General features: G+C 40.7%; 2 protein-coding genes across 2 annotated transcripts in view; one reads left to right on the forward strand and one right to left on the reverse strand.

The window, feature by feature from the left end:
* Positions 1–591: 591 nt before the first annotated feature.
* axdnd1 (axonemal dynein light chain domain containing 1) lies at positions 592–10,853 on the reverse strand. The gene is made up of 24 exons (XM_069680659.1): positions 10,784–10,853; positions 9,898–10,055; positions 9,702–9,805; positions 9,420–9,513; positions 9,118–9,203; positions 8,963–9,019; positions 8,691–8,799; positions 8,397–8,518; positions 8,051–8,191; positions 7,746–7,850; positions 7,263–7,383; positions 6,854–6,955; positions 6,550–6,716; positions 6,017–6,086; positions 4,702–4,936; positions 4,349–4,532; positions 4,093–4,186; positions 3,414–3,604; positions 3,059–3,149; positions 2,717–2,860; positions 1,337–1,438; positions 1,142–1,233; positions 805–944; positions 592–707 (listed from the first exon to the last, which is right to left on the reverse strand). Exons 1-24 carry the CDS (start codon positions 10,851–10,853, stop codon positions 592–594), a joined length of 2,895 nt encoding a protein of 964 aa, XP_069536760.1.
* A 1,847-nt stretch (positions 10,854–12,700) lies between these two features.
* The window catches only part of crb1 (crumbs cell polarity complex component 1), a 28,994-nt gene continuing 16,684 nt past the window's right edge, over positions 12,701–25,010 (forward strand). Inside the window, exons 1-6 of the mRNA XM_069679937.1 lie at positions 12,701–12,779; positions 17,050–17,286; positions 19,912–20,107; positions 20,243–20,382; positions 20,545–20,727; positions 23,384–24,337. Of these exons, the coding sequence (XP_069536038.1) occupies positions 12,701–12,779; positions 17,050–17,286; positions 19,912–20,107; positions 20,243–20,382; positions 20,545–20,727; positions 23,384–24,337 (1,789 nt within the window). The remainder of the gene's footprint in view (positions 12,780–17,049; positions 17,287–19,911; positions 20,108–20,242; positions 20,383–20,544; positions 20,728–23,383; positions 24,338–25,010) is intronic.

Here is a 25,010-nt window from a genome sequence, read left to right on the forward strand (position 1 = left end):
ATGATTGTGTTTATTGAAGCACTAGTTAAAATATTCATACTGTAATACATTGTCAGTGGTTCACTCTGCTGAGGATCTGACAGCCTCCTCTGAAGGTAAACTGGGGTTTGAACAAAGATTAAAAAACTCCAAACTGTTTGAATTGTAATTTCTGCAGAAACTTTATTTTTTGGAGAGAGAAAAAAAAATTGCCTTTACATTGTAAAAGTCACATCACGAAGTCAAGCACAGCACGCCATTACAATAATGGTAACATGACTATATTTATTCTCATATAACAGCCAAGCAGTCTGAATATTTTATACCTTGAATGATGCTTCTCGTTTATTCTTGTTTTATGTCCCGTTTCATGTGTTGGTAATGTGCACAGGACATCATAATGTGCCAGATGGATTTCCTTTACTGGTTCTAATGGTGTGGCTGTGATAGATTGCAGGCAAAGAGCTTCTCCCTCAGCTCGTTATAACAGAGAGTACACATTAAAACATAAATAAAAGCCTATTAGTGATTCTAGAAATAGTAAACCCAACTGTTAATATACAGTCTCATTCATGCATTTAAAGTTGTAACACGTCCTGATCACGTGTCAGGTCATCGTTTCTTGGTCTTTCTGCTGCTGCTTGTAGGTTTGGTTTCAGCTGTGGTTTTCTTATGAGGAGCTGTGGGCGTAAGAGGTGGTGTGGAGGGAGGTGGAGTTTTCTTTTTCTCTGCAACACAAACATATAGCACATAAATGCTGTAACGTGGTCCTACTATCCCTCCGCCTCAGTTATAAGTGTATAGAATTAAATTTTTGGTTGGTACCTTCACTACTTTTGGGCTCCAGACTGGGCCGACCGTGCAGCTCTCTCTCCAGGTCCTTGATTTTCTCCAAAGCCGCCTGCAGGGCTTCCTCAGCCTTCAGGGCTCGCTGCTCGGCACTCTGGACCCACAGCTCTGAATCACTGATGAACACACAAAGACAAATCTAATACAGATGTCCTTTACAACAACCAATTAAACTGAGCCTGTGAATGTGGCACATGGAAACTCTCCCAAACACTGGATATACACTGATATCATCACTGTCATTTGTTTTAGCATCCAGGAAAAAACACAGACAAACATATGGCAAAAAACATAGATTAATAAGGTAACTTACTGCAGTTCCTGCTGCAGTAATCCTACTGTGGTCAGATCGCTAAAAGCTCTCTGGGCACAATCTGTTGATGGAGACACAGCCAGCTCCTCGGTCTGACAGACAGAGACAGACAGACGGATGGTCAGAGAGACAGACAGGCAGGGAAACACAATGACGCTATCTCTGAGAGAAAAGTGTGTGATTTAATTGTCTGACCCCATTAAGGTGCACACTGCTCTGTCCCAGCTTTCTGCTTGTAATGTGTCCATCATGGCCAATCAGCTTCACCACTGGGCTCTCACAAACCGTCAGCTCCCCCTGCAGGACAACAACGAGACATTTCATTTTTTAGGGAAATTTTGATTTCTCAACCTGAAGGCAAAATGAATATGATGCATGTTTTACTTGTGTCTTTGATCACACACAGCTCTGTCACCTTCATAACGTACAATAATTCTCTAATTTCATTCCTCAAGACAAGACCAGGATTTGTATTATTCAGATCAGAGAGCAGTTGTTGATCGAACAACTCTTTATGAAAATCACATTTTAAAATGTGTTTAAACCTGTTTATATTGAGAACAGAAAATAACTTCTGAAAAACATTTTGAGTTTTGAGAAGTTTTTGTCAGTGTTACTTTTGCTCCCTACAAAACATCTTCTACATGTCTGTGAAGGTTCTTAGTCATTCAGGTCATGCTAATTCAAAGCTTGATCCAAAAGGCAACTGGACTTGAAGTTTTGGAAAAGGAGGAGCCACTTTAGAGTTCAATATCTTCAAACTCCTAGAGCTGTTTGGTAGGAGCTTAAAGAAAGATGTAGTACAGATGTCAGATTAAGTGGCACAAGCAGAAGTCATATTTTTGTTATTATTGATGCTTTAAAAAAATAAATAAAATGAATTAAAAAAATATTTATGGATCTTTAAAAGAAAATACATAAAGTATTATTGAAAACAAAAGCTGTCTGATTTCACACGGATTGACCCATCAGCTATGTTTTAACAATTTACATGTTTAACCAACCTTATACATATAGATTGTGTCCAATTACAAGACACAGATTTCAAATAGAGTTTATCATGTAGTCACATTCAACCCATTTTCTAACGTATGGTCTAAATGGGTTATCAGGGTAACTGTTGTTCGCACTGACCTGCTGTTCTGCCTCAGCCTCATGTTTGACCTCACTGTTTGCTGTCCGCTCGTCTGAAACTTCTCCGTTCACCTGCATAAGCAAATATACAACAAATGACCTTCATCAAAACCTTAAATCATTATTAACTTTTTATCCTGACAAAATAAAATTGTGTTTTGGTGTCCCTTTAATGTGCTAAGGTGATAACAGTTTCATTGGTTAACATATGCTATGTAGAATATGAGTTATAATGTCAATTTGATTCTTTCATATGATATCAGCTGTATTGTTATCGGTCTGACACTAGACTTTCCAAGGATAAAGACTTAAAAAGAGTTAAAATATAAAAGCAACTACAGCCAAATTAATCTGCAGCAAATTTGTTCTAAAGTCATATTTTAATCAATTAATCACAACAAATTAGGTCGATCTATATGGGTTATGTTTTTGACTCCTCACCAAAGGCTCCTTGTTGTATGCAGGAGAGACTGGAAGATCACTGCTGGAGGCGGGGTCAGCCTGAGGGACAGGCATATCCACAGGACCAACTTTCACTCCTGACAGCAGGATTTTACAAGTCTCCACCCAATCAGTGCACTCCCTCTGCGGACAGACACAACACACAGCACAGATACAGGTTTGCTTTTAGCTTACTAAACCTACTCTATAACTGCACTAGGGCTCCCTCTTCTGGAGGTTTGTAATGTTTCTACATTTACTGTGTTTAGTATCTACAGACAAGACAAAAGCATGGCTGTACCTACATGAAGCAATAAGAAACATGCAGCCTTGATTGCTTACCTGCAGCTTTCTGCACTCATTCATCTCATTTTCACCCTCAGCCTCATGTGGGTTCTGCAGAATCTGCTCCTCAAGAATCAGCTTGCAAGAGCTGGAGTCAAAAATAAACATTTTCTGTGAGTTAATCCTGAAGAATATCTTCATCTGCAGATCGTCAACAAGTCAAAACTGATGTGTCTAGGTTACTTTGAATCTTAAAGTACTTTAGCCATCATGTTATTAGTCTAGTATTAACAGTGTAAAGAGGTTATGGTAAAAATAATTTAAGTTTACGTATTGGAATGTGTACTAGTTACCCTGGCTAAAAGAGTCTGTCTAACTCTTAGCAGTAAAATGGGTTAAAAACTTCAGGAACCTGGTGATGTATCTAGAAAAATAGTCCAGTCTCTCAGCCACCATCTTGGCATCCTCATCCAGTGTCTGTAGTGAGATGTTCATCTTGTTGTGCTGGTCCTGTTTGTGGTTCTGGTCCTCGCTGTGGTCAGGTACCATAAGGAGCAACAGATTCAACATCCAGCGTGTCTGAGCCTTATGAATTGAAGTGACCTGGTGAAAGAGGAAAACATTAAACTCACAACATTTAGAAAATATTTTGGAAATTAAAAAGGCTGCTCAAACGACAAGGAAAATTGAGAAACATTGAGAGTATAAGTCTCCTCTTCCTCAACAAGGGGTATCAGTAACTGTGAGGCAAGGTGCAGTTAGAGACGATTAACAACAAGTAGGAAAAACAGAACAAAGATGCACTAAAGAAGGAAGGGGTTACCTGATGATATGTCAGGTAAATGGCAAAGATCCACTAGGAAATGGGGGTTAGAGCCATTGCTGCAGAAAGAGTTCAAGAAGGGAAGCTGACGGTACAAAGGACAGAAAGATGGAGGAATTGGAAAGTGAATAAGAGAAGTGGAATGTGTTGCCTGTGCAATATTTGAGCATCACATTTATGGGATTCCAAAAAACTTGATGGAAGTGAAATTGATGTTTTTGGAACATTTGTGTGTAAACCTTCCTGACTGAACCTGGTGGGCACTCACCTCCTCACTGAGTCTTTGGTTTTCACCATCAGTGAAGGTGGACAGGCTGGTGATGAACTCCTGCACTTTGTCCAACACACAGTCTGCCACTTTACTGTTGAAACAAACAAACACACAGAGCACAAAGAACAACCGAGGTGTATTTAAAGTTTAAACCTGGAGAGATATAAGTGTGTGACGCCTATTGAGGGATATTAGAAATGCAGCACAATGAAACACTTACTATATGTCAGCTTTGTTAATGTCATTTTTATGCTCTGTCTGAGTGCTGGAGACATTCTTTACGGCTTTTTCAGTTAAACTTTGCCAACTGTGCAGCACCTTCTCCAGCTTCTGCCAATCAGAGATGGACATCATTTCTGGCCGACCAATCACTGCACCAAGTTTGGAAACCCAGGACTCCATCAAATGGAGCAGTGACATGATCTGTCCGTGGATCCCTGAAAGAACATCGTTGGAATCACTTTCAACACTTTATATACCCCTTTGGAGGACTGTCAAGCATAAAACTAAAGCACTGCAAAGTGATAGTGTTTATTTAACTCTTCTGTCTATATGTTTTAGCCAATTAAAAATATCTAAAAAATAACTGTCTCAGTTGGCTCTCACCAGTCTCTCCGCTGACTTGCATGTCCAGTTGTTTGAGGAGCTCAGACAGGACCCTGTCCAGCTCTCCGAGGGCCCGCTGGCCTCCAGGAGGTTCACCATCAGGAGAAGGATGCCTCCTGCACAGCTCAAGGCCCAGATTCATCCATTTTGCCTGGACACGGGTAAGCTCGCCCAGGATCTGCTGGCAGCAAAGCAGCTTCTCACCTTGATAGCAGTCACACTGGAGGGCCAGCGCCTGCAGGCAAAAAGAACAAAAAGGAAGACTTTAAGACAACAAAGTAGAGATACTGTATGAAAGTAGACATTCAGTATGAGCCGGATTTCAAAACATTTAACATACTTGTAAAACAATAAAATTAAAGGCTAGTTTGTCCTGGTCGAGATATTATTTAAACTGGTAATCTTAAAGATCTCAGTTTTGTTCTCTTTGGTGGTAATTGCGGGAGCACACTTCCCAGATATCCAGACAGTGTTGCATGTGTGACGTCCACGGTTGGCTCTGGTTGTAACTCTTGATTTTCCTCGCTGACGGTCGCATTCCTGACTGTTTGCCTTCATCTGAGCGTCGAATTTGTTTCTTTTTCTTTGGATTTTCACTTATTTTTGAAGTTGTATCTGTAGTCATCGATCTTTTCTTTGTTTGTTCAGCCATAGTAGATTACTGTTTACTCGCAACACTTGCAGACACCGGAAAAGTAGCCGCTTAGCTCCGCCTACCCTCTCTGGCAGACCAACTGCTGCTGGGTGATGGAAAACGCGTACGAAACGCGCACAAAAGTCGCACCAGACACCCACTTCGTAATACTGCAAATGCAAAGGCTTTCATCAGTGGGCCATAAGCTCAATTACCTTTGTGTTACCTCATTTGGCGATAGATAGTGAATAACAGACATTTATTTAAATGAAAATCTTCGAGATTATTACTTTAAATATCAAGCCATGTGCTCAATGTTCCTTTACAACCAATGCAGATGTGATTTCATAGTTCAAACAGATGTCAAAAATGAGTATCGAGTGATCAGTGATGGACAGAGATGAGAGAGATGAAAGACACAGATGACAGGTGACACACAGCAGACATGCGACAGCATGATAAATGACATGGATCAGACTTGAAATGTGATGAAAACTATGACAGACTGTGGGTCGGCAGGAGGTGAATAGATAAAAACATGTCAGAGTTGAGACAGATCAAATACTTGATGACAATAATTGTCAGAGACAGATGGATAATAGAGTTGAGCTGAAACAGATAACAATCAATGATCACAATAACAAACACACTCTCACACTGGAAGTAAACATATTCTCTTACATTTGACCACTCCTTTATATCAGCATGAATCTTTTCCAGTGAACCTCTCTCATACTTTTGGTCAGGACACCTGCAAATAAAGAGATAGAGTATATTTGGCAGAATTAAATTAGGTTCTCAGAGTTACACAGAAAGTAATATTACTCTTTTGGTAACATGTTCTGTGAAGACCATCTATTATAGTGCATTATGGGGGTCATCATAGTAATGCAACATAAAGCATTAACAGTCATAAAACATTATAGATCTAGCTTATAATACAAAATGACTATACACATGCGTAATGGGAGGTTGTGCATGAATCCATTACACTTTACCCACCAACAACATGAAATATAATGAGGCATGCATTATAATCATAGATGCATCAATATGTACTTACATGACACTTACAATATAAACTCACATCTGTAATGTTTCATGAAGTTTAGTTTTCTTTAACTGGTGGTGCTTTATAATAATAATCATCATAATAATAATTAAGTAATTATTAAAACATTAAATTATCTGTTGGTACCTTAGCTTATCCTTACTTGTTCTGTTTGGTGCAGAAGCTGAGCCACTTGGCGATGCCTTGCTGGATGGCAGTGATCTGTTCACACTGAGCGTCCTCATTCTTCTTCAGCAGGGACATGAAAGCAGTCAGCTGTTCCTTCCAGTAGTCAGATAGCTCCAAAATGATATTCAGGTCCTCTGTGTCCTGCAGCAGGATGATCACTGTCATAGTCAGAATGCAATTGAACCACCAGGGATATGTACAAAGAGTCATCCGTGGCTTTAAGAGTGTTTGCCAGGAGTGGTACATAAAAAGTTCAGCTATAAGAACTGCACTGGTACCTTTGACGTGAGATAGAGGCTGCAGTGCTTTGCTGTCTTGGACCAGCTCTGCTCGCTGATATGCAGATGGCTGATCAGGTGCAGCTTCTTCACACTGACCACCTGATAACCAGAGGAACATGTACTGAACTTATTTTGATCCACTTCGGTGTTATTGTTTTATACTTGGCAACTTTGAGTAAAAATGTGATCCTTACAAACCCAAAATAAGAGTGATGAAAATTCAAAGTTGATGCATTTTATAAACCATCTAAAAGGATCTGCAGTGTATGTAACGCTGGGGCTCCAACAGAGTGTGCCAAAGTTATACAAAGTCAGCTTATCTATTATGTGTTCTGCACAGCTGGACACCACCATCACATGAAACTAACACATGAGATGGGTCAGTTTAAAGAAAAATCTCAAAGACCTTGAGAGCTAGGCAAAAGGTGAGCTTGCTCCAGTAGTCTCTCTCCTCTGTCATCTGGAGCAGCTGAGCCTCAAGGCGACTCCGCTGCATCTCATACAGCTCGTGGTAACCCCGGACAACACTGAGAAGAGAACATGGACCATTTGAGAGGGAAGACCTGGTCACATTTTCTACTTCTGCTGCTACACTTAGCTCCATATCAGAAACACAAGTATTAAAAAAAAATCAGTTTGGTTTGTTTTGCTCTCTTGTAACACTTATTTAAGTCTGAATTTTAAGAACTACTGCATACATTACTGCAACATTGATAGCAGAACTTGGCATCTAGTATACATATAAATAACAGCTTCGATAGTAATGGTCTGAACTGTGGTTTTTGCATTAAGGTGGAAATAAGATTTGCTTGTTAAAATCACTCATATTGACCAGATATATAGATAAATGGACTGAAGAAGCAATAGTTCAGTCCTAGTGGGGACTGACTCTGCGCTGGTGTTAGTCTGATCGAGAGCTCCAGCCAGCTGCCTGTGAGCAAGCTCCGCCTGTTGGGAAACAAAGGCATCATGGTCTCTGATTCTGGACAGCTCCCTGTGCAGAGGACGAACAACGAAAAACACACAGATACACAAAGAAATTAGTGAACACAAATTTCTCAAATTCCCACATATTTACATTTCTTGTATTACTTTAGAAATTCTTTTTAAAATAGAACCACTCTATGAACATTTTCAAGTGCTTTATAACACACAGAATTTTATTAAGCTCAACCTGACACCTGAGCTACATACATGCTGAGCTGCTCCATGGATGTCTTGATGCTGTGGATCTCCTCTGTGAGCCGGCGGTCCAGCGCCCGCTGTGCCACTGCCTCCGTGTGCAGAGCCTTCAGACGGCGCGGGATTCGCTCTATCAGCGACTGGTAGCGCTGCCTGGACATACAAGTACAAGTGATGCTCGGAAACACCCTAACTGGGGTCATAAACAGATTTTTTTTAAATGTTGAAATCTACCCACATTTTTTTTATATATGTATTTGGTCATTAATAGTTTCAAAGTATGAACGGCTCATATAACTCCCTTAACCAGTGGTGAGATTTAACACTTAGGCTCTGTCCAAGTGTGTTGGCTGCACACCTGAGTTTAGAGAGTAGTTGTCCTCTCTCTCTGCAGCTCACGCTGACCTGCCTGATCAGCTCATGGAAAACAATGTTGTAGATGTTCTGCTCAACCTGCACCAGCTCCAACAGACGCTCGATCTGCAAGACAGTTCATTGCACTGTTACAGACATGAATAGGTGGCCACTGTATCACTGCACTTTTGTTTCTCTTATACAAATTTTACCTTTAACATATAATTCTTTTGAATGAATGCAGCACAGCTATAATGTCAGCTTATATACTTTCTTACCTGTCTACTATCTGTATTACCTGGGAGAGCTCAGTCAGCTCCTCACTCTGCTGATCCACTCCAGCCTTCAGCAGCATGTCGTCCATCATCCTCATCAGCTGGACCACTTCCAGTCGACCACTGGGCCTCCTGGACACACGGATCATATAAAATAAATCTGTTTTACTTCAAATTTATCAGCGCTTTAAGTAACGGCAACGGCACTATTATTTCTTTAAATCAAGCTTTACCATTACTCCTGTATTTACTGTAAATTCTGTAAATTAAATCCATGCATGTTTCAGGAACTCACAGTGAAGGGAAGACCCGAAGCCTCTCCTCATCATCTTGCAGCTGCACAGTGAACGCACTAAAGAAGAGAAGCAACATAAGATTTGACTTGAAAACTTAATTCAGGTTGCAGAGTTCACATGAATAAAGTAGATCAACAGCATGAAGCAGACTCACTCCTCATAGAACGCAAGGCTCCGCAGCCCTTTGTTTTTCACGATGTGATATTCTTTTGGAATCAGACTTTCGGAGATGCTCAAGTCCTGAAAGGCAGAGTGGCTGTAAATATCAACTCACACTGTATAATTGTATACCTGTAAAACCTTCTACTACTCAATAAGGAAAATCATTTTGAGCTTCTCTCTAAGGCAGTTTTGTTGCTTTACGTAGGTGGGAAACAACAACAAAAATAGGGCCCTCCTTATATTTGCTGTTGATGATAAAAGGTCAGAAAAACAATGTCACCTGAGGCAGTTTACCTGTGTGTCTCCAATGCCACTCTTGTCAGTCACTGGTGGGAGGGGCGTTGACTTCCTCTGGGTTACCATAGCATCACACAAAAAGGAAATGTCCCTGTATGGACACCATCCGAACAGAAAAAACACATGTAACCTTCCAAGTTATCTGCAGATTCCAAAAGGCCAAATATGAAAGTTTAATCATTTGAATTATCTTATTAAAGGTAACTACAGTCAGACATTAAAATTAGCTGGTAATGAGAACACAACATTGTTTCTGTGGTTGGATTAAGTCGAGCTGACCTGCCAGCTCCAGTCACAGACGTTGGCTGCTCCAGAAAGTATTTGTATTTCTTGCGCCCGAGGGGATGATGCCAGACCGCATCTGGCCGTCTAATTCCACAGCCCTGTATTCAAAGTCATGTTAGCAACACTGGTGTAAACTGATTTCAACCACATAGAAATAATCCATTTAAATATGAATAGGACTGTAATATACCTTGCAGTGTCGATTGTGTGCCGTGTGGCCCAGTGTAATCTTGTTACAGACAGTGGAGGAAAGGCTGACCAGCAGTTCATCGGGGATGATCTGGTTGCTGACAGGTGGAAGCGGTGTCTTTCTGCTCTCTGTGAGGCCTGTGCAATTCAGCTCAGCTACTGAGGAAAATAAAGTAGATCTCGAACAAAAAACTTAACAGTTGGAAACTCAGACTCTTATCTTGTTATGAGGGATAGTATGTAGAAACATCTATGTGTATCATTCTTCTATATATATTTACATGCCAATATTTTGTCCATGTCATGTACAAGGAACAAGGAGATATTATACTTCAGGTTTCCCATATTTGTTTGGTCTATCATAATTGGTAGTAGTATTGTGCATCAGATGAATATTTTTTGAAGTTGTTAGACATTGATAGGAGCAGGATATTAAACGTGTATACATATTTTGCTTAATCTTTAAAAATGGCATACATATCTACAAATGTACTTTCATTATCTAATTAGTTTTTCTTTCATTATCTAATTAGTTTTTCTTTAACTTTTAAGTTATATATTTTGGACAGCCTTTTCCCCCTTTGCATTTATTTCCTACGATTGTGTCTCCCATCGTCCATCATTCAGGTTGAGGGGGTAATGTGACGTATATTGATCGCTGAGAAACAGATAGCCGCGTGAGACATTTTGTAAACATATTAACATACGTTAGTGACTGGAATATCTGCAGAAACTGATATGTGAAGTGATTTGTGCCGTTGCAGTATGTATGAGTAATGTTTTCCAAACATTGGCTAGCCTTTTGATTGTTTATCTTCCACCTACTAGCTGAGAACTGTAACATTAAGCTAGCTTGCCTGCCCCACTGACTGCACAGTAAACGTCACCTGTGGTGTCCAGCGCTTGCTCCGGCCTCGAGGAACTTGGCGCTGAACTGGCTCTAAAAGATGCAGACATCTTGGACTGACGGTGGAGATGTTACAGTACGGTCTTGGCAACAAATTTACGAAACTTTGAAGAAGCCATGTTGGCGGGAATTAACTTTTATTTGCCCGAAAAAGAACCGGCTTTCCCACTCTCCTCTGGCGTCCACTTCCTGGTCGCGTTGCCAGGGAAACGCCTTGAGCCTTTTTAACCAACATGAGAGACAACTGTAACTTGGAATCAACGATGACAAAATAAAAGCATACATTGTTTTTTTAAAGTTTAGATCATTTTTATTCTATTATCGATCATATATACTACATTTGCTGGGAAATATCATATTGAACGAAATTCCCATGCGTTTTAGTTTATCATGTTTTTTTGTAATTGAAATTAGCATTTTTATATCAATATCATATCAATGATTTAATACTTGATATTAAAGATTGAATTATAATATTATCTTTCTTAATGAAAATAACAATATTGTTTTTGTTAAATCACTATGAATTACATTTTATTGTATTTATTATAATAACTTCCCTCTCTTATTTCTTTTTTTTATTAATTCTACTTTATCTTTGACTCTCTTTGCTGCTCACTCTTTTATGAAATCACTCCCATTTCTATTTCGTTTTCTGTCTCCCAATTTTTTTTGTTCATATATAGGGCCTTATCCTTTCACAATCAAGATATTTTTCATTATATCATCATATTTGTTTGTTTTGTTTCTTGCTAGAGTACAGGGGCTTGCTTTGCAGAAACTCTATAGGAGAAAAATGCTTGAAAGAATTAATACATTTACACATAACAGGATGAACAAAAAACACCAGTGAGTATATAAAAAAAAACCCTTGCCATCCTCTATAATATAAATTTAAATATCTGTAGAATATGTGTAGAATACACTATGTACTTACATGCACTAGAGGTATAATACAATATAGAATATAAACACACTATATGCACTGAGGTAGACTACAGTTTAGATGAGCAAGTAGGCCACACCATCTGCAGTGGATGTGCAGAAGTCGCGTGCTAAGTTGTACCACGAGCAGATCAGACTGTTTAATTAAGGCTGACTTTAAAGGTGAAAGTTCCCATTTGACGGAGGTAAATTGTTTTAAAGAGTTTTTACTTTGAGCACGAAAGATTTCCGGGTATCGTTTTTTTGTGACACCGAAGCTGAGACGTCTGTTGGAGAAAACGCTCCTGAGGTGAAGAAGACGGTCAGAATCATCCGTAAGGCACAATACTTTGTCCATTGTCCTCCCCATTGTCACCGCTTCAACTGTGTCTGGTTTGCAGCCAATTACGGATTACTTCTTAATCACTTTATTGTCTCGTGACATCAGAGGCTCCAGCGCTGCTCCCCCAGCAGGCAACAGCAAAGTACAATGCACTGACCACAGCTGATCTAAGATTTCTAACATCTTGCTGCACACATCAGAGGATCTCAACTTCTTTAGGATTTCCCAGGAAATTGAGACTTCAAATCCAATTCTTATTTACAGTCTCGGTGTTGGTCTTTCATTGAGGACGCACAGGTACTTGAACTCCTCCTCTAATTATCTATTTAAATGTTACCCCCTAATATCAGTAAGCCTCCTGTCCTGAGATTGCTGTTTTGTACCTCCCTCCCACTGCCCAGCATTGTAAATGGGATGGAGGGAGGGGGTAGGGGGGTTGAGCTCCACGTTTGACGCTCTTTTTTTTATTTCATGTGTGATGGAGGCTCTCGATGGTGCTCCAGCAGGAGGAGAAGTGTGCATCAAGTGGATCTGGAGTTGACAACAGATGAGCAGACGGAAGCACAAGCAGAGAGATCGGTACATGACAAGACCTCAACACAACGAGCAGGATGATTTCCCGGCACGATTATGGATGTAACACGCTGCTTTCATAACTTGGAATTAATTGTGAGGACATTTCTCATCACATCACTGTTTTTGATCGATGGTAAGTGACTATTTTCCTCCTGTAGCTCTGAGTTGAGTTTTTAGTGATGGGAGTTCCGTCTCTTTTTAATGAGCCGGATCATTTGGCTCAGCTCAGCTATCTGCTCCCAAACAGCTCTTTATTTACAACAACAGCTTGGATTTTAAACATTTAGCCAAATATAACAGTGATTTGACCTAGGTGTGGTATGTTTAGTTAGTCAATGCAATAATACTAAATGTTAACATTATGTTTGCTATAAACAAACCTAATATACATGGATTTAGAGTAAAATGAATTGTGTTTTGTTTGATGGCAACTGGGCGAATGTGGCTCAGAGGTAGAGCGGGTGTGCACTAATCGCAAGATTGGTTAGTTTGATACCGGCCTCCTGCAGTTCACTTGTTCTAGGACAAAACTCTGAACCTTAAATTGCTCTTGAAGGCATTGCCGTTGGTTTTGTGATTGAATTATATAAGTTCCTGATGGGCATGTTGGCACCTTGTTTGGCAGCCTCTGTCATCAGTGAAGAAATATGTGTGTGAATGCAGCGGTTATGTAAAGCTAAAGTTTAATCCAAAAGGCAGCTGGAACTGGTTGAAGATCTTGTAGACATTTCGCCTGAAATTAGTGAAATGCACACATTTGACCATCCATTAACCATGTAAAAGTCTCAGCGTTCTTTGCTCTGAAAGCTACTTTTTCACTGGTTATTAAATGGACTGAAATAAATTCAGATTACTCTATATGACCTACAAAAGCAAACCAGACCATCAGCGACAAGATTGATTATTTCTATATAGTTATTTTTAATGTCTGAAACCACTGGCGGGGGGTAGGTGTCAGATGAAGCGAAGCTGCCTTTGTTTACATTTTCCAGGGCAAAATTTATTAAGTGAGTAAAGAATATGAGAATATGAGAAAGCAGGATGACATTTAAAAAAAAAACAAAAAAAACCAGCAATGTACAGGACAACATCAACACAGAGATAAGAGGTGCGACTTTGTCCACAGGGGGCGCCAAAATCAACACAGACTGAAAGTTCCTCACAGCAGCTTTAATGTTATTACCATAGTCAGATGTTTCTTGATTGTATTTAACATAGGCCTGTGCCTTATAGTACCATCCTATTATTCTGTCATGTAAAAATGTAACAAGTAAAAACAAATAAATCCAGTTTTCAGACGGTAGCTGGCTCCCATTACTCACTTAAAGGAGCCTGCTCAAAGAGCTCGTCCGCAACCAGCACATCAGTATCACCTAGTGTTAATAATAGATGCTGGTTTAATGTCGTGCTGTAGATAGAACAAATAATCCACTCTGGGATTTTTACAGATTCATTTGACTTTTTGAAAACTGTGTTAGACAGTGTTGTATTGCATTATTTGTCTCATGTTTGTTTTATCCACACTTTTCTTAGAGAAGTTTCCTTAAACCTTGCAAATACGCTGAACAGCTACCAAATACATACCAGCTTGTGTTTTGAATTTGAGTCTAGTTTTTGCTTTGCATTTTAGCCAGTCCATGCTTAGAATATTAATTAGGACTATGAGATGACATCATTGCCTATGGTGATGTCTACACATTTTCTGAGGACTGAATGATGACAAAAAGAGATCTCACAAAAGGAGGGAGGGCAGAGTAGTGACCCATGTGGGGGGGCGTGAGGATTGGGAGGGAGGTTGGGGGCGTGAGGATACGCGATAATACAAAAGGAGGAGGTACTATAAAGCTGAAAACATCCCGAAATAACATGTCTTATCACCACTGAAACAAATAGACAGATACGTCTGCGACATGCATCAGTCCAGAGGAGATGTCAGGTGCCACACATGTGCCATTGGAAGGCCTCCAGATAGGACCAAACAAAGCCCCTTAGAAGAGATTTGCATATGAAAAAGGCCTTACATGCTGTGGGAGGGGATGTGTGGTTGGCTTGAGATGTGTCTCAAATAGGCAACAGGCCTGGCTCTGAATGCTCTGAACTCTGCTGGAGGGGGGGATGTTGAAACGCAGGAGGAAATCTCCAAACAGACACAACCTGTCATGATTTCATGAAAGATACTTTAAAAGGTATCGACAGCATTGTTCTCCGTTATAAAGAGTCTGTGTTTTTAGACATAATTACTAAAAACTGCAGTAGATTGTGCCTCTAATCTGCTCTGAATCTACCGACTGATCCGTGTTGTAATGACAGCTAATATAGGCATATGGTCAGAGCTTTACCCCCGATACTAATGATCTCCATCGCACCCCCAAGACACTCGCCCCGTACCCCCAAGTCCAAGTCTAGACATATATAAGCTGCTCCTGCCCTCTGTCTGTGAACATAGACTGACCTCCACCAATGACAGAAGACTGGTGCCTGAGTTGTTAAAGATGGAGCAACAAGTGTAATTGCTCTCTTCTGCGTCTTTATGGTCTGCACTCAGCCTGATTGTGCTCTTCAGACGTGATTACTCTGCGTGGTTCTCATCTGTGAGGAATATTATTGGAATATCTTTTCTCATATCAGTTGTGCGTCATTTGTGGCCCCCAGCCTCAAAATGACGTGGACTCATCATGCAAAACACAATTGCCCCGTCCATCTAATATCAATATATTGCTTTCAAGGCTTTTGGAGATGTGGCAGTCTGATTGTCATCTAATAGAAGCAACACTTGTTCAGGTGATTAAAGCCTTCTTTCTGTGGCATCATGCCTCTGTGTCCCCTTATGTACATCACATGGATTACAAGGATCACAGCAGCCGAGCTTGTCCATTTGTTCTGCCTGGAATACTGAAAGTTTGAGATGCCTAGACGGTGGCTTTTTTGTGTTCTTCAATGTGTAAGGCAGACATGATACATGATTTAAGAGTGTGGAAATGTAAAGAACAGATTATTATCTTTTGCTCCGTCAAATCAACAAGTTCCACAACTTAACTGACAGTGGACTTTTGTTGCCAAGCAACACAAACAATCTCCTGCACTCTGCTATTTCGTGCCACAGAGCAGCTACTTTGTATTATGCACATTTATCTGTTTGTTTTAATTTATCATCAACTGGTGAAATAAGAGTCTGCTGAGTGATTCAGAGGTACCAACTTGTAGACATACACAGTCTGCTGTAATGTTAATTAACAGTATTCAGAACACCTGGCTGACGCGGAGTGATATACAGAGTGAAAAGTCCTAGTGATGTATTCCAGCACTCATTGGATGCCTCTTGTCCAATCAGATCGCATGGCCGGATCTAACAGTTGTGTAATGGTTTCACACAGTTTAGAAGGGATGTAGCTTCATTGACGTGTTGGAAAACCCATATGCAGAATTTGTGATATTGTCACACTGTGTGTATGTTTTAAGTTAAAGTAAAGAAACTTAGGACAAGGTTTAGGGGGGTTCAGGGGTTAGATTATGGGACATCTGCCAGAACTATCTTTAAAAAAATGCAGCTGTAGTTAAAGATTTGAGGAATTTGCTGTCAAGATGATGTCGTAAAACTACTGTACATTTTATTTCCTGAGTTGGTGCTCCAATAACGTCCTTAATCATGAAATGTTCGATAAGGCGATAAAAGGCATGTAACGCTTTGTAACCGTTTTTTCCCCTTGAAATTTACAGCACTCACTAGTTTATAAAGCTATTCAAGATCAACTACATTTACATGCAAAGTTTGGTGGATTGATCATAACATAATGAATGTAATATGAAAGTATGATGGGGTAAAAGTCCTTGAAATGCAATATAAATATGCAAATTCAAACTGTAATAGACCAAAAATACACTCCATTTTGAACAAACAATTAATATAATATGACTTAACTTTAGTGAGGTTAAGACAAATACTGTAATTCTCTTTGGGTTACTTAAATAGAACATGTAATGGAGTCAAATGATTGCTTGTTATTGTTGTTAGTGGGGAGGATCAAGCGCTGATCCTCTGCTTAGCATGTATAGCATGTGCTGGCTGAAATGAGATGTAAACCCAGAGCTCTGGCAGTGTGGTGTTAATGTCCTGCTGATTAAAACACCATGAAGTGTAAAGAAGTTAATGCCTCAGATCTTCGGTCTGACGCAGTCGCCATGGAAATAGATTGAATGCTGAATGTAAACAGTGGAATTGGTCACCATGGCAGCCGGCTGTGACGCCTTGAGAGGCCCTTGAATTTCAAGCCCTTGTGTCGGACAGTTTTTATCAAAGATGAATTGAGTGTAAAGTGTAATAGCAATCAAGAGCATCTGCTCCATTGATTTGAAGTAGTACAGAGGTGAATAAAATCATTCATCTTGATCAACATTTTTTACAGGTGCGTGTCCTGAGAGCCTGCCTCCGACAGTGGACCTGTGCTCTCCGAACCCATGCCAAAACAGGGCGATATGCAGACTCCGCGGGGACGGCTACTCCTGCTTCTGTGTGCCGGGGTACCAGGGCGCTCACTGTCAGATTGATGTGAACGAGTGTGTTTCACAGCCCTGCAGGAACAGAGCCACCTGTGTGGACAGAGTGGGCTCGTTCTCCTGCCTGTGCTCTCTGGGGTTCACTGGTGAGTAAAGGGAACAGTGCTGGGTCCCACAAGAGCATCATGGGTGTTATAACAGAGGGCTTGTGAAAAGTAGCATTCCTAGCCATTTTAGATTGTTAGAGGAAAGTACAGAGCTTATATGTGTAAGTGTCTGATGTCTGTTTTGGATGAAGTGTGTAAAGTGTCATCTGGGTCCTCTTCTGTGCCATACTAAAAAACAATGTGTGTGCTCCGTCCAACTTTTCAAGCATGACAGCAGACGACATGGTCTATTACTCAGTTTGTTGACCACATTGGTCTGAAATATCTTTGCAATCGCATTTGCCATGAAATTTGGTACGCACATTCATGTTCCTAAAGTTGAACCCTACTAACCATCTAGCGTTACCATGAACTTAACATTCGTTGAATTTATTGATATGATATTTGTCTTGTAAGTCCATGTCTAATGAAGTGACAATCATGATTGAAATATGCCTTTGATAGACTAAATAGGCTGTTAAGTGTGACAGCTTTGTACAAAAGCATACCAAAGTCCAGATGAGTTCATTAAGCTAAGATTGAAAAATAATTCAATCCAAATAGGCAGTATGTAACAGAATATAATAATAATTCTCAATCAAGAACTCTCTTAGTCCGAGTCCCACCATGGAACTAAACTTGTAAATAATGTAAATCCACACCCAGATGCAAATTATCTGAAGTGATAGTAAACTCATAAAAGGAGTGCAGCTTTAACAAATAACAATCCACTAAGGTGTAACACAGATTTTAGCTCCTGCAAATCATGATGAATAAGTTTGGTGATCTTTACCGGCTTTTCATCCAGAGCCATCGTTAGGTAAACATTTTAGTTTATACAATGTGCTTTACTTTACTGTTCTATATTATGCTATATGTGATTACAATGCTAAAGTATACTCTGCTGCACTATACTATACTATACTATACTATACTATACTATACTATACCAGGCTATGCTAAACTAAATTATACTAGGCTATACAACTATACTATACTAAACTTTACGATACTATACTTTACTATACTATACTAGGCTATACAATGCTAAAGTATACTAGGCTATACTATACTATACTATACTATACTATACTAGTCTATGCCATGCTATGCTATACTATGTTATGCTATACTATACAAGGCTAGGTGTTACGATTTAGGGTTTAAACAAATGGTTGAGGACCCAGATGCAGACTGAAATAAGTATTTATTTAAAATCAAAGGCACAAGGCAAAACAAAACACTTACTGGTATGAGGAATCCAAGGGGAGCAGGCAAACAAAATCCAATGGTAAAAAAGGTCCAACAAAACAGGCGATAAGAAATCCAAGGGAACACTGAGATCACAGAGAAATGACACGATGCATGGACATGGACAGACGACAGAGAAGGACGACAATGAACAGGCAACGAGACAGGGGAGCACAAAGACTAAATAAACTTAGGAGGTGAGGCTAATCAGACACAGGTGAGACAATCAAGGGGCAGGTGAAAACAATCAGGGCAGGGCACATAATCAAACGAGCGGGAAACACAAAGGCAGGAAGTGGACCAACACGAGAGACAAGGTGACAAAGTAAAACAGGAAATTATCTAATCAAAAAGACACAAGTGAAATACTAAACAAGACTAAATAGTGACAAGAACACAGAATAAACTAAATACAAAACTAAACAATGACAAAGTGACAAGGTAAAACAAGAAATAATAACTGAACACCGAAATACAAGACAAAACCAGAACTAAAATAGAAACTCATGACACTAGGCTATGTCATATTATACTATACTAAAAAAGAATCAGGGTTTCTTGCCAAGTAGGTTTACACATACAAGGAATTTGTTTTGGTGTTTTGGTGCAGAAAAATTGTAACATAACTAGAATTAAAATAAGTAAAAGACTTAAATAAACAACATTAAAAAAAAATAGGCAATAAGAGTAAAAACATGTATAATACAAAATACGTACAACAGGTGTAATTACACAGGATATTGGTGAGTGCAAAAAGCTTATAGTATAAAATAAAAATAGTGCAGTGTACGGACAACATAAAGTCCAGTGTGCATTAATGAAATGCATAGAGTCTGATTAATGTAACGCAAAGAGTCTATTTAGAAATTTGTATTATGCTACACTATACTACACTTGCTATACTATACTATACTCCACCGGCTATACTATACTACACAAGGCTATGCCATACTATACTAGGCTACACTGGCTATACATACTATACTAAGCAATGCTATACATTATGCAATGCTATAATATGCTAACATGCTACACAATGATTATGATCAAGGTTATACCTCATCATGACTTTGTTAGCATTGAGCTGAGAGCACAGATTGGCTTATTAGAACAGCCTTAACGAGCTGCTTATGTGGCTGTAGAGTTTTGTTTTCATATACAGTAAGTTTGTCAAAGGGAAAACAAAGGGACCTGTTATTTTTATAAAGTAATACAGCAGTGAAGAATAACAAACAGCTGCAGAAGCCTTCCTGTGAGATAAAAGAGCAGTCCTAACAGCAGCCGGTACACAGAAAAGCTTTGTTCATTTTTGCCCTCAGTCTGTGCAGCTCGCTCACTCGCCCTCTGACATCTGCCCCGCTTTGATGTTCACAGGGCCCACTTGTGAGCTGGAGATTGATGAGTGTCAATCACAGCCATGTCTCAATGGCGGCAGCTGCCATGACTACGTCGGTGGCTTCACTTGCACCTGCCTGCCCGGTTTCCAAGGACACCACTGCGAAATAAACATTGATGAGTGCCAAGAGCAGCCATGCCAAAACGGGGCTCTGTGCATAGATGGGGTGAATGAGTAAGTAGTCCATCTCCTGCTGCTGAAAACAAGAAACTGTAGCTCTTGCCAAAATAATAGAAGAAAAATGTTTTGCAGGGTACAGACACCTAAAAGACAATAAATTAATGAATTAATGTGGTTTGGTCGTTTTAGCTACAGCTGTGACTGCTCCCACACAACCTTCACTGGCATTCACTGTGAGACTCCATTACCACCATGCCACTCTGAGCCCTGCTTCAACAGCGCCATCTGTGAGGACAACCAGGGTAACTACACCTGTGAATGCTGGCCAGGTACATGAAACACTTTCTTGCTCTGTAAAAAAAGCAGTTATTTATTTATGAGTCCGTAACTTTGGGAGTTTGTAAAGGAGATTATGAAAGGTCAAGAAGAAAAGAATAAAGAATATATGATGGGATGTTATCTATCTTTTCCCATCTGCTTTCTAATTCCAGGGTTTGAGGGGCGTCAGTGTGAGGTCGACATCGGTGAGTGCGATAGCGACCCCTGCATGCATGGGGGCAGCTGCATTGAGAGGTCGTGGCAGGTCCTGTATGGCAGTGAGCCTCTGCTGCCTGAAAGCTATGACCTACAGAATGCTGCAGGCTTCATCTGCAGCTGTCCTCCAGGAACAACAGGTAAGCCTCATTAAGTGCGTGGAGTTCATTTTGTCTTACACAGGTCTCCGATGGGGGTATACACAGAGAAGTAGAAGTAGTGAGACTTGTGTTGTTCACACTTCCACGTCTACATTCTCCATAGTAATGTTTCATCATAATATGACTATAACAGTGCAGCTTTATTCACCTGGTATGTGAACACATACAAGGAATTTGACTCCCGTTTAACGCTGCTCTCCGTGTACATAGACAGAAGTAGACATACACTTAAGACTACAAGCTTAACAAGGTAACACTATCAAACATTAAACTACTATTTACATTAACATTAAACTATTAAACTACTGCGTACAAGCCTACAGATAAATATATATGTAGAAAAATTAATAAAACACAATACAAGAATAACACTTGTAGAGAGTGAGACAATAGTGCAATGGTGAGGAGTACAAAGGATGCTCTAACAAATAGGTTATAATGTAACAGGTTGGTTTATATACAGGAAGAATATGGGTGTGACAGTATTGACATTATAAACAGTGTGCATAGATTTGTGTAGGATTTATGTTAAAATATGTCCTCTAAATATTAAATATATGTACTTAATATTAACTCAGTCTTTTCTCTCCTACCTCCATTTCCTTAATGGTGTCTTTTCATGTGGAGAGCTTGAGTTGTACCTGAGGTGCAAATGAGGTGCAATTTCATTTGTTTTCAACTGAAAACAAGAAAAGCTTCTTAGAAACTGGACAGGCAAACTGAACTGCTCACAGACATGGTGCACTAAACTAACTAAATAAAAAATTAATTAATTAATTAATTAATTAATTGAGCTAATTTAAAGCTTCATGTTTCACTCTGTGATACCTGTGGAGTAGCTTAGCATAATTTACAGTTTAAAAAAACAAATTTTTCTCACACTGGTGCTCTGTGCAGGCCCTCGTGCAGCCTCGGCCTGAAACGGCTCAGTCAGCTCCGTCCCTTTAAGAAACCCCGCCCCTACAAGCCCACTTTCCTCTTTCCGCTGAGGCTGCCCTTTGTGACGTCACAAATTGCAGCGTGTAGAAACAACAGTGTGAAACCTGGTGTGAAACTTTACCCACGTTTAGTGTGGACATCCAACACTGTAACATTATAAATATGTCTTAAAATGTGAAACAGCATAATACCCCGTCTTTAAAGAGTCAGGAGTGACAGACTGGAGTGACCCTTTACTATATTCCCTGTTCTGATTTCTGATTTTACTGCCCTCCAGTGGCAGGATAAGTAAAAGTTCTTTGTGTAACGAGATGAAAGATGCTATAATCTCAAAAGTACATGTATTATATTTAATTTGAGTCTGTAAAGCTGTTTTCATCTTGCCTCTGTTCTGGATGCGTAATGCCTGAGAGAGAAGACTGCGGGACAGCTGGAACCGTCTATTACCTAAATGAGCAGTTAGGTCGAGGAAATGTGGTCTGCAGGTAATATAAATGATAATACTCCATGCGACAACAATCACAGCACACTGCTGGTGCACTGACGTGCAGAGACGCCGTGTATTAAAGCTAGCACGTTACATAAAATGATTCCTTTCGGTTGCAAAAGAAGAAAATCCCAGTTTTCCTGCTTACACAAGACTTGATCTCGCCGTGTAGGTAAGACTGTGAGCTGTTGCCTGCTGAGAGTTGTGTTCTAAAAATTGACTCTCTGCCAGTCGCAGTGGCAATGACTCAGTAAGGTGGCCAAATAGCATTAGTCTAATCCCCAGGATCTGGCTTTGCCGGCCTCCTGACTGGAGCCACTCAGCCCTACGCGGTTGTAGAGAAGTAGACAAGGAGCGGACCTGCGCTTGGATGGCCTGTGCACAAACTAAATAATATGGTGCAGTTAGACACGTTCGGGGCTAACCTGGGGGAACAAGTGACGGCATGATGTGGACACCTGCACCATGGATTTGGGGGATTTTGTTGCTTGGAACAGGTAACATCAGAATTGTATAAGTAGATATTTAGTAAGGGTGTTACATAATATGCATGTAAATGCATTGTACTTTATATTCTCTTCCTAGTAGTACATAGAGCAGCAATGCACCTGCTGTAACCCTGTTTTTACAGTGTTTAACTATAGACCAGTTCTTCACTTGTTCCATAAGAGAGAGTGTTTTAGCATCTATAGCACGTACAAAGAGACAGATTGTTTCACATTACTGGTACCTAGCTGGTAAGAGCTAAAGACACCACCAGTGTAGAGACGGGGGTTTAATTCCTGACAGTTTGACTTCACGTTCGGCTAACTTGACTCTTCATGTCTACTGGAGCAGGAACAAGGCCCCCATAGAAGTTTAAACCAGCCGTACCTATGACACACAAAACAAACAAGCGATGAGGAAAATGAGAGAAAAAAAACTGGGCATGTGTCCAGTGTTTTCACTACTTCACATCATTATGTAACTAATAAATGTGACTTGTTAGTAGAAAACAAGGGAAGTCTTACCATGTAACTAAAACAAGGAATAATTTAATAATGCCTCTCTAGTGAGCAGAATAATTAGAAGAACAGGCTCCAGTCATTTATATCTGCTGTCAGTTCTTACTCTTTTAAAGACAGTAGTAGAAACCTTTCAAAGAGGTTTTTGTCTTTATTTCTTTCATAAAAGCAGCTATGTGACTTTATTATAATCTTCTTCCCACAGGTTCCATCTGCGAGGAGGTGATAAACCACTGTGACCCCAGTCCCTGCCAGAATGGAGGCAGGTGTGAGAGCCACAGTGGCGCATACACTTGCCACTGCCTCACGCAGCCTCGTGACGGCGTCCTCTATGGAGGCGTAAACTGTGACGAGAGGCTGGTGGGCTGCGAGGGAAACGAATGCCAGAACCAGGGCTCCTGCTCTCCTTTCTTGCTGGACAGGACTCACGGATACACCTGCTCCTGCTCGCCTGGGTACACTGGACCGCTCTGTACGACCCCCACCACTTTCTCCTTTGAACGCAGAGGCTACCTGCTGCTGCAGAGCCCCCTGGCGGACGCTGAAGTGTCCTGCAACATCACCCTCAGCTTTAAGACAGTCCTGCCCCGAGCGGTGTTGTTCCAGCGGAACAGCAGGGGGCTCCTGCTGAGCCTGGAGCTGGATGAAGGGCAGCTCCGTCTCACGCTGAGGAAGGAGGCCTCTGCAGAAAGCCCGATCCAGGTCCTGGAGCTTCCACATAATGTCACAGATGGAGAGTGGCATTCTGTAGAGGCTGTGCTCGGGAACTGGGTGCTCACTCTGAAACTCTTGGATGATACTGAGAGCTGTGGGAGCCAGTTGTGTCACAAGGTGGCCACGGTCCAAAGCACCCTGGCCGGGCTGGCGTCACCTCCTCAGAACACTTTCATTGGAGGGGTGCTTCAGGACTCAGATGGCCCCAGCGAGGACGCCCCGCTTCCAGCATTCATTGGCTGCATGCGCGATGTGTTTGTGGACTGGCAGCTGGTCGTCCCCGAGGAGTGGCTGAGCGACTCTGCTGTTAATGTGTCCCCCGGCTGCAGCCACAGGGACCGCTGCCTGGACGTGCCTTGCCAAAACAGAGGAGAGTGTGTCAACCTGTGGCAGAGCTACCAGTGTCTTTGTCCAAGGCCTTATGAGGGGCAGGACTGTGAGGAGGGTACGTTTACAGCTGAGAAATCATAGACGTCAACTGGGGAAACATGAGCGCCAAAAAGCTGCAACGCTGTGTTTGTTGTGTTAGTTTAAAAGTTTAGGATAGTTTATAGCCGAAAGCACCGACACTAGAGTCTTTACACCTAGCTGATGAATTAATCCACACTCTGTGATGTGAAGGAAGATACGGGGGGGTTGAGGTAGAGGCCAATCAAAAGTCACACAGATCCTCTTATCTGACGCGCTGGATTAAGCATGTAAGAGAATCTATTTTGGAAATACGCAGAACATGCAGGGAAAAGATGCAGCTCTCGTTAGACCATCGATTATTTTAAATTGTTGCATCAGAAACATTTTAAGTAGAAGGAAAGAGAGGCATTTTTCACTTGAGTTTTTAATAGTTTTTTTCCACTGAGGACATCTGTAACCTCTACTAAAGCAGATTACTGATCACAGTGTCTGATGCACACGCATTTGCTCACGTGCGCACGCACACACAGACACACTGAACGTTATCCACAGTGGAAAGTGCTGACACAGAACATACAGGACATGAGGGCGTGTGGCTGCTTGAGTTTCATCTCCTTGTGCCGGTTCTTTTAGGGACGTAACGTTATGCAAAACCTGTTTTGCCCAGCCAAATATACTGTACATATTTAGTTTCAATGCCCAGCACA

The sequence above is a fragment of the Semicossyphus pulcher genome, unplaced genomic scaffold (assembly GCF_022749685.1).
Source record: "Semicossyphus pulcher isolate SPU_LCO1_2020_fin unplaced genomic scaffold, fSemPul1.0.p SCAF_4, whole genome shotgun sequence".
In the NCBI taxonomy this organism is placed as follows: Eukaryota; Metazoa; Chordata; class Actinopteri; order Labriformes; family Labridae; genus Semicossyphus; species Semicossyphus pulcher.

What these genes read in the sequence shown, in the direction of transcription:
- axdnd1 (XM_069680659.1), bottom strand. Translation starts at nt 10,853, where the DNA reads ATGTCTGCATCTTTTAGAGCCAGTTCAGCGCCAAGTTCCTCGAGGCCG. An exon ending in AGCTGACTGAGCTCTCCCAG is followed by an intron (nt 8,519 to 8,690) that starts GTAATACAGATA and finishes ACTGTCTTGCAG; the next exon opens with ATCGAGCGTCTGTTGGAGCT. An exon ending in ACCAAAGACTCAGTGAGGAG is followed by an intron (nt 3,605 to 4,092) that starts GTGAGTGCCCAC and finishes CTCTTTCACCAG; the next exon opens with GTCACTTCAATTCATAAGGC.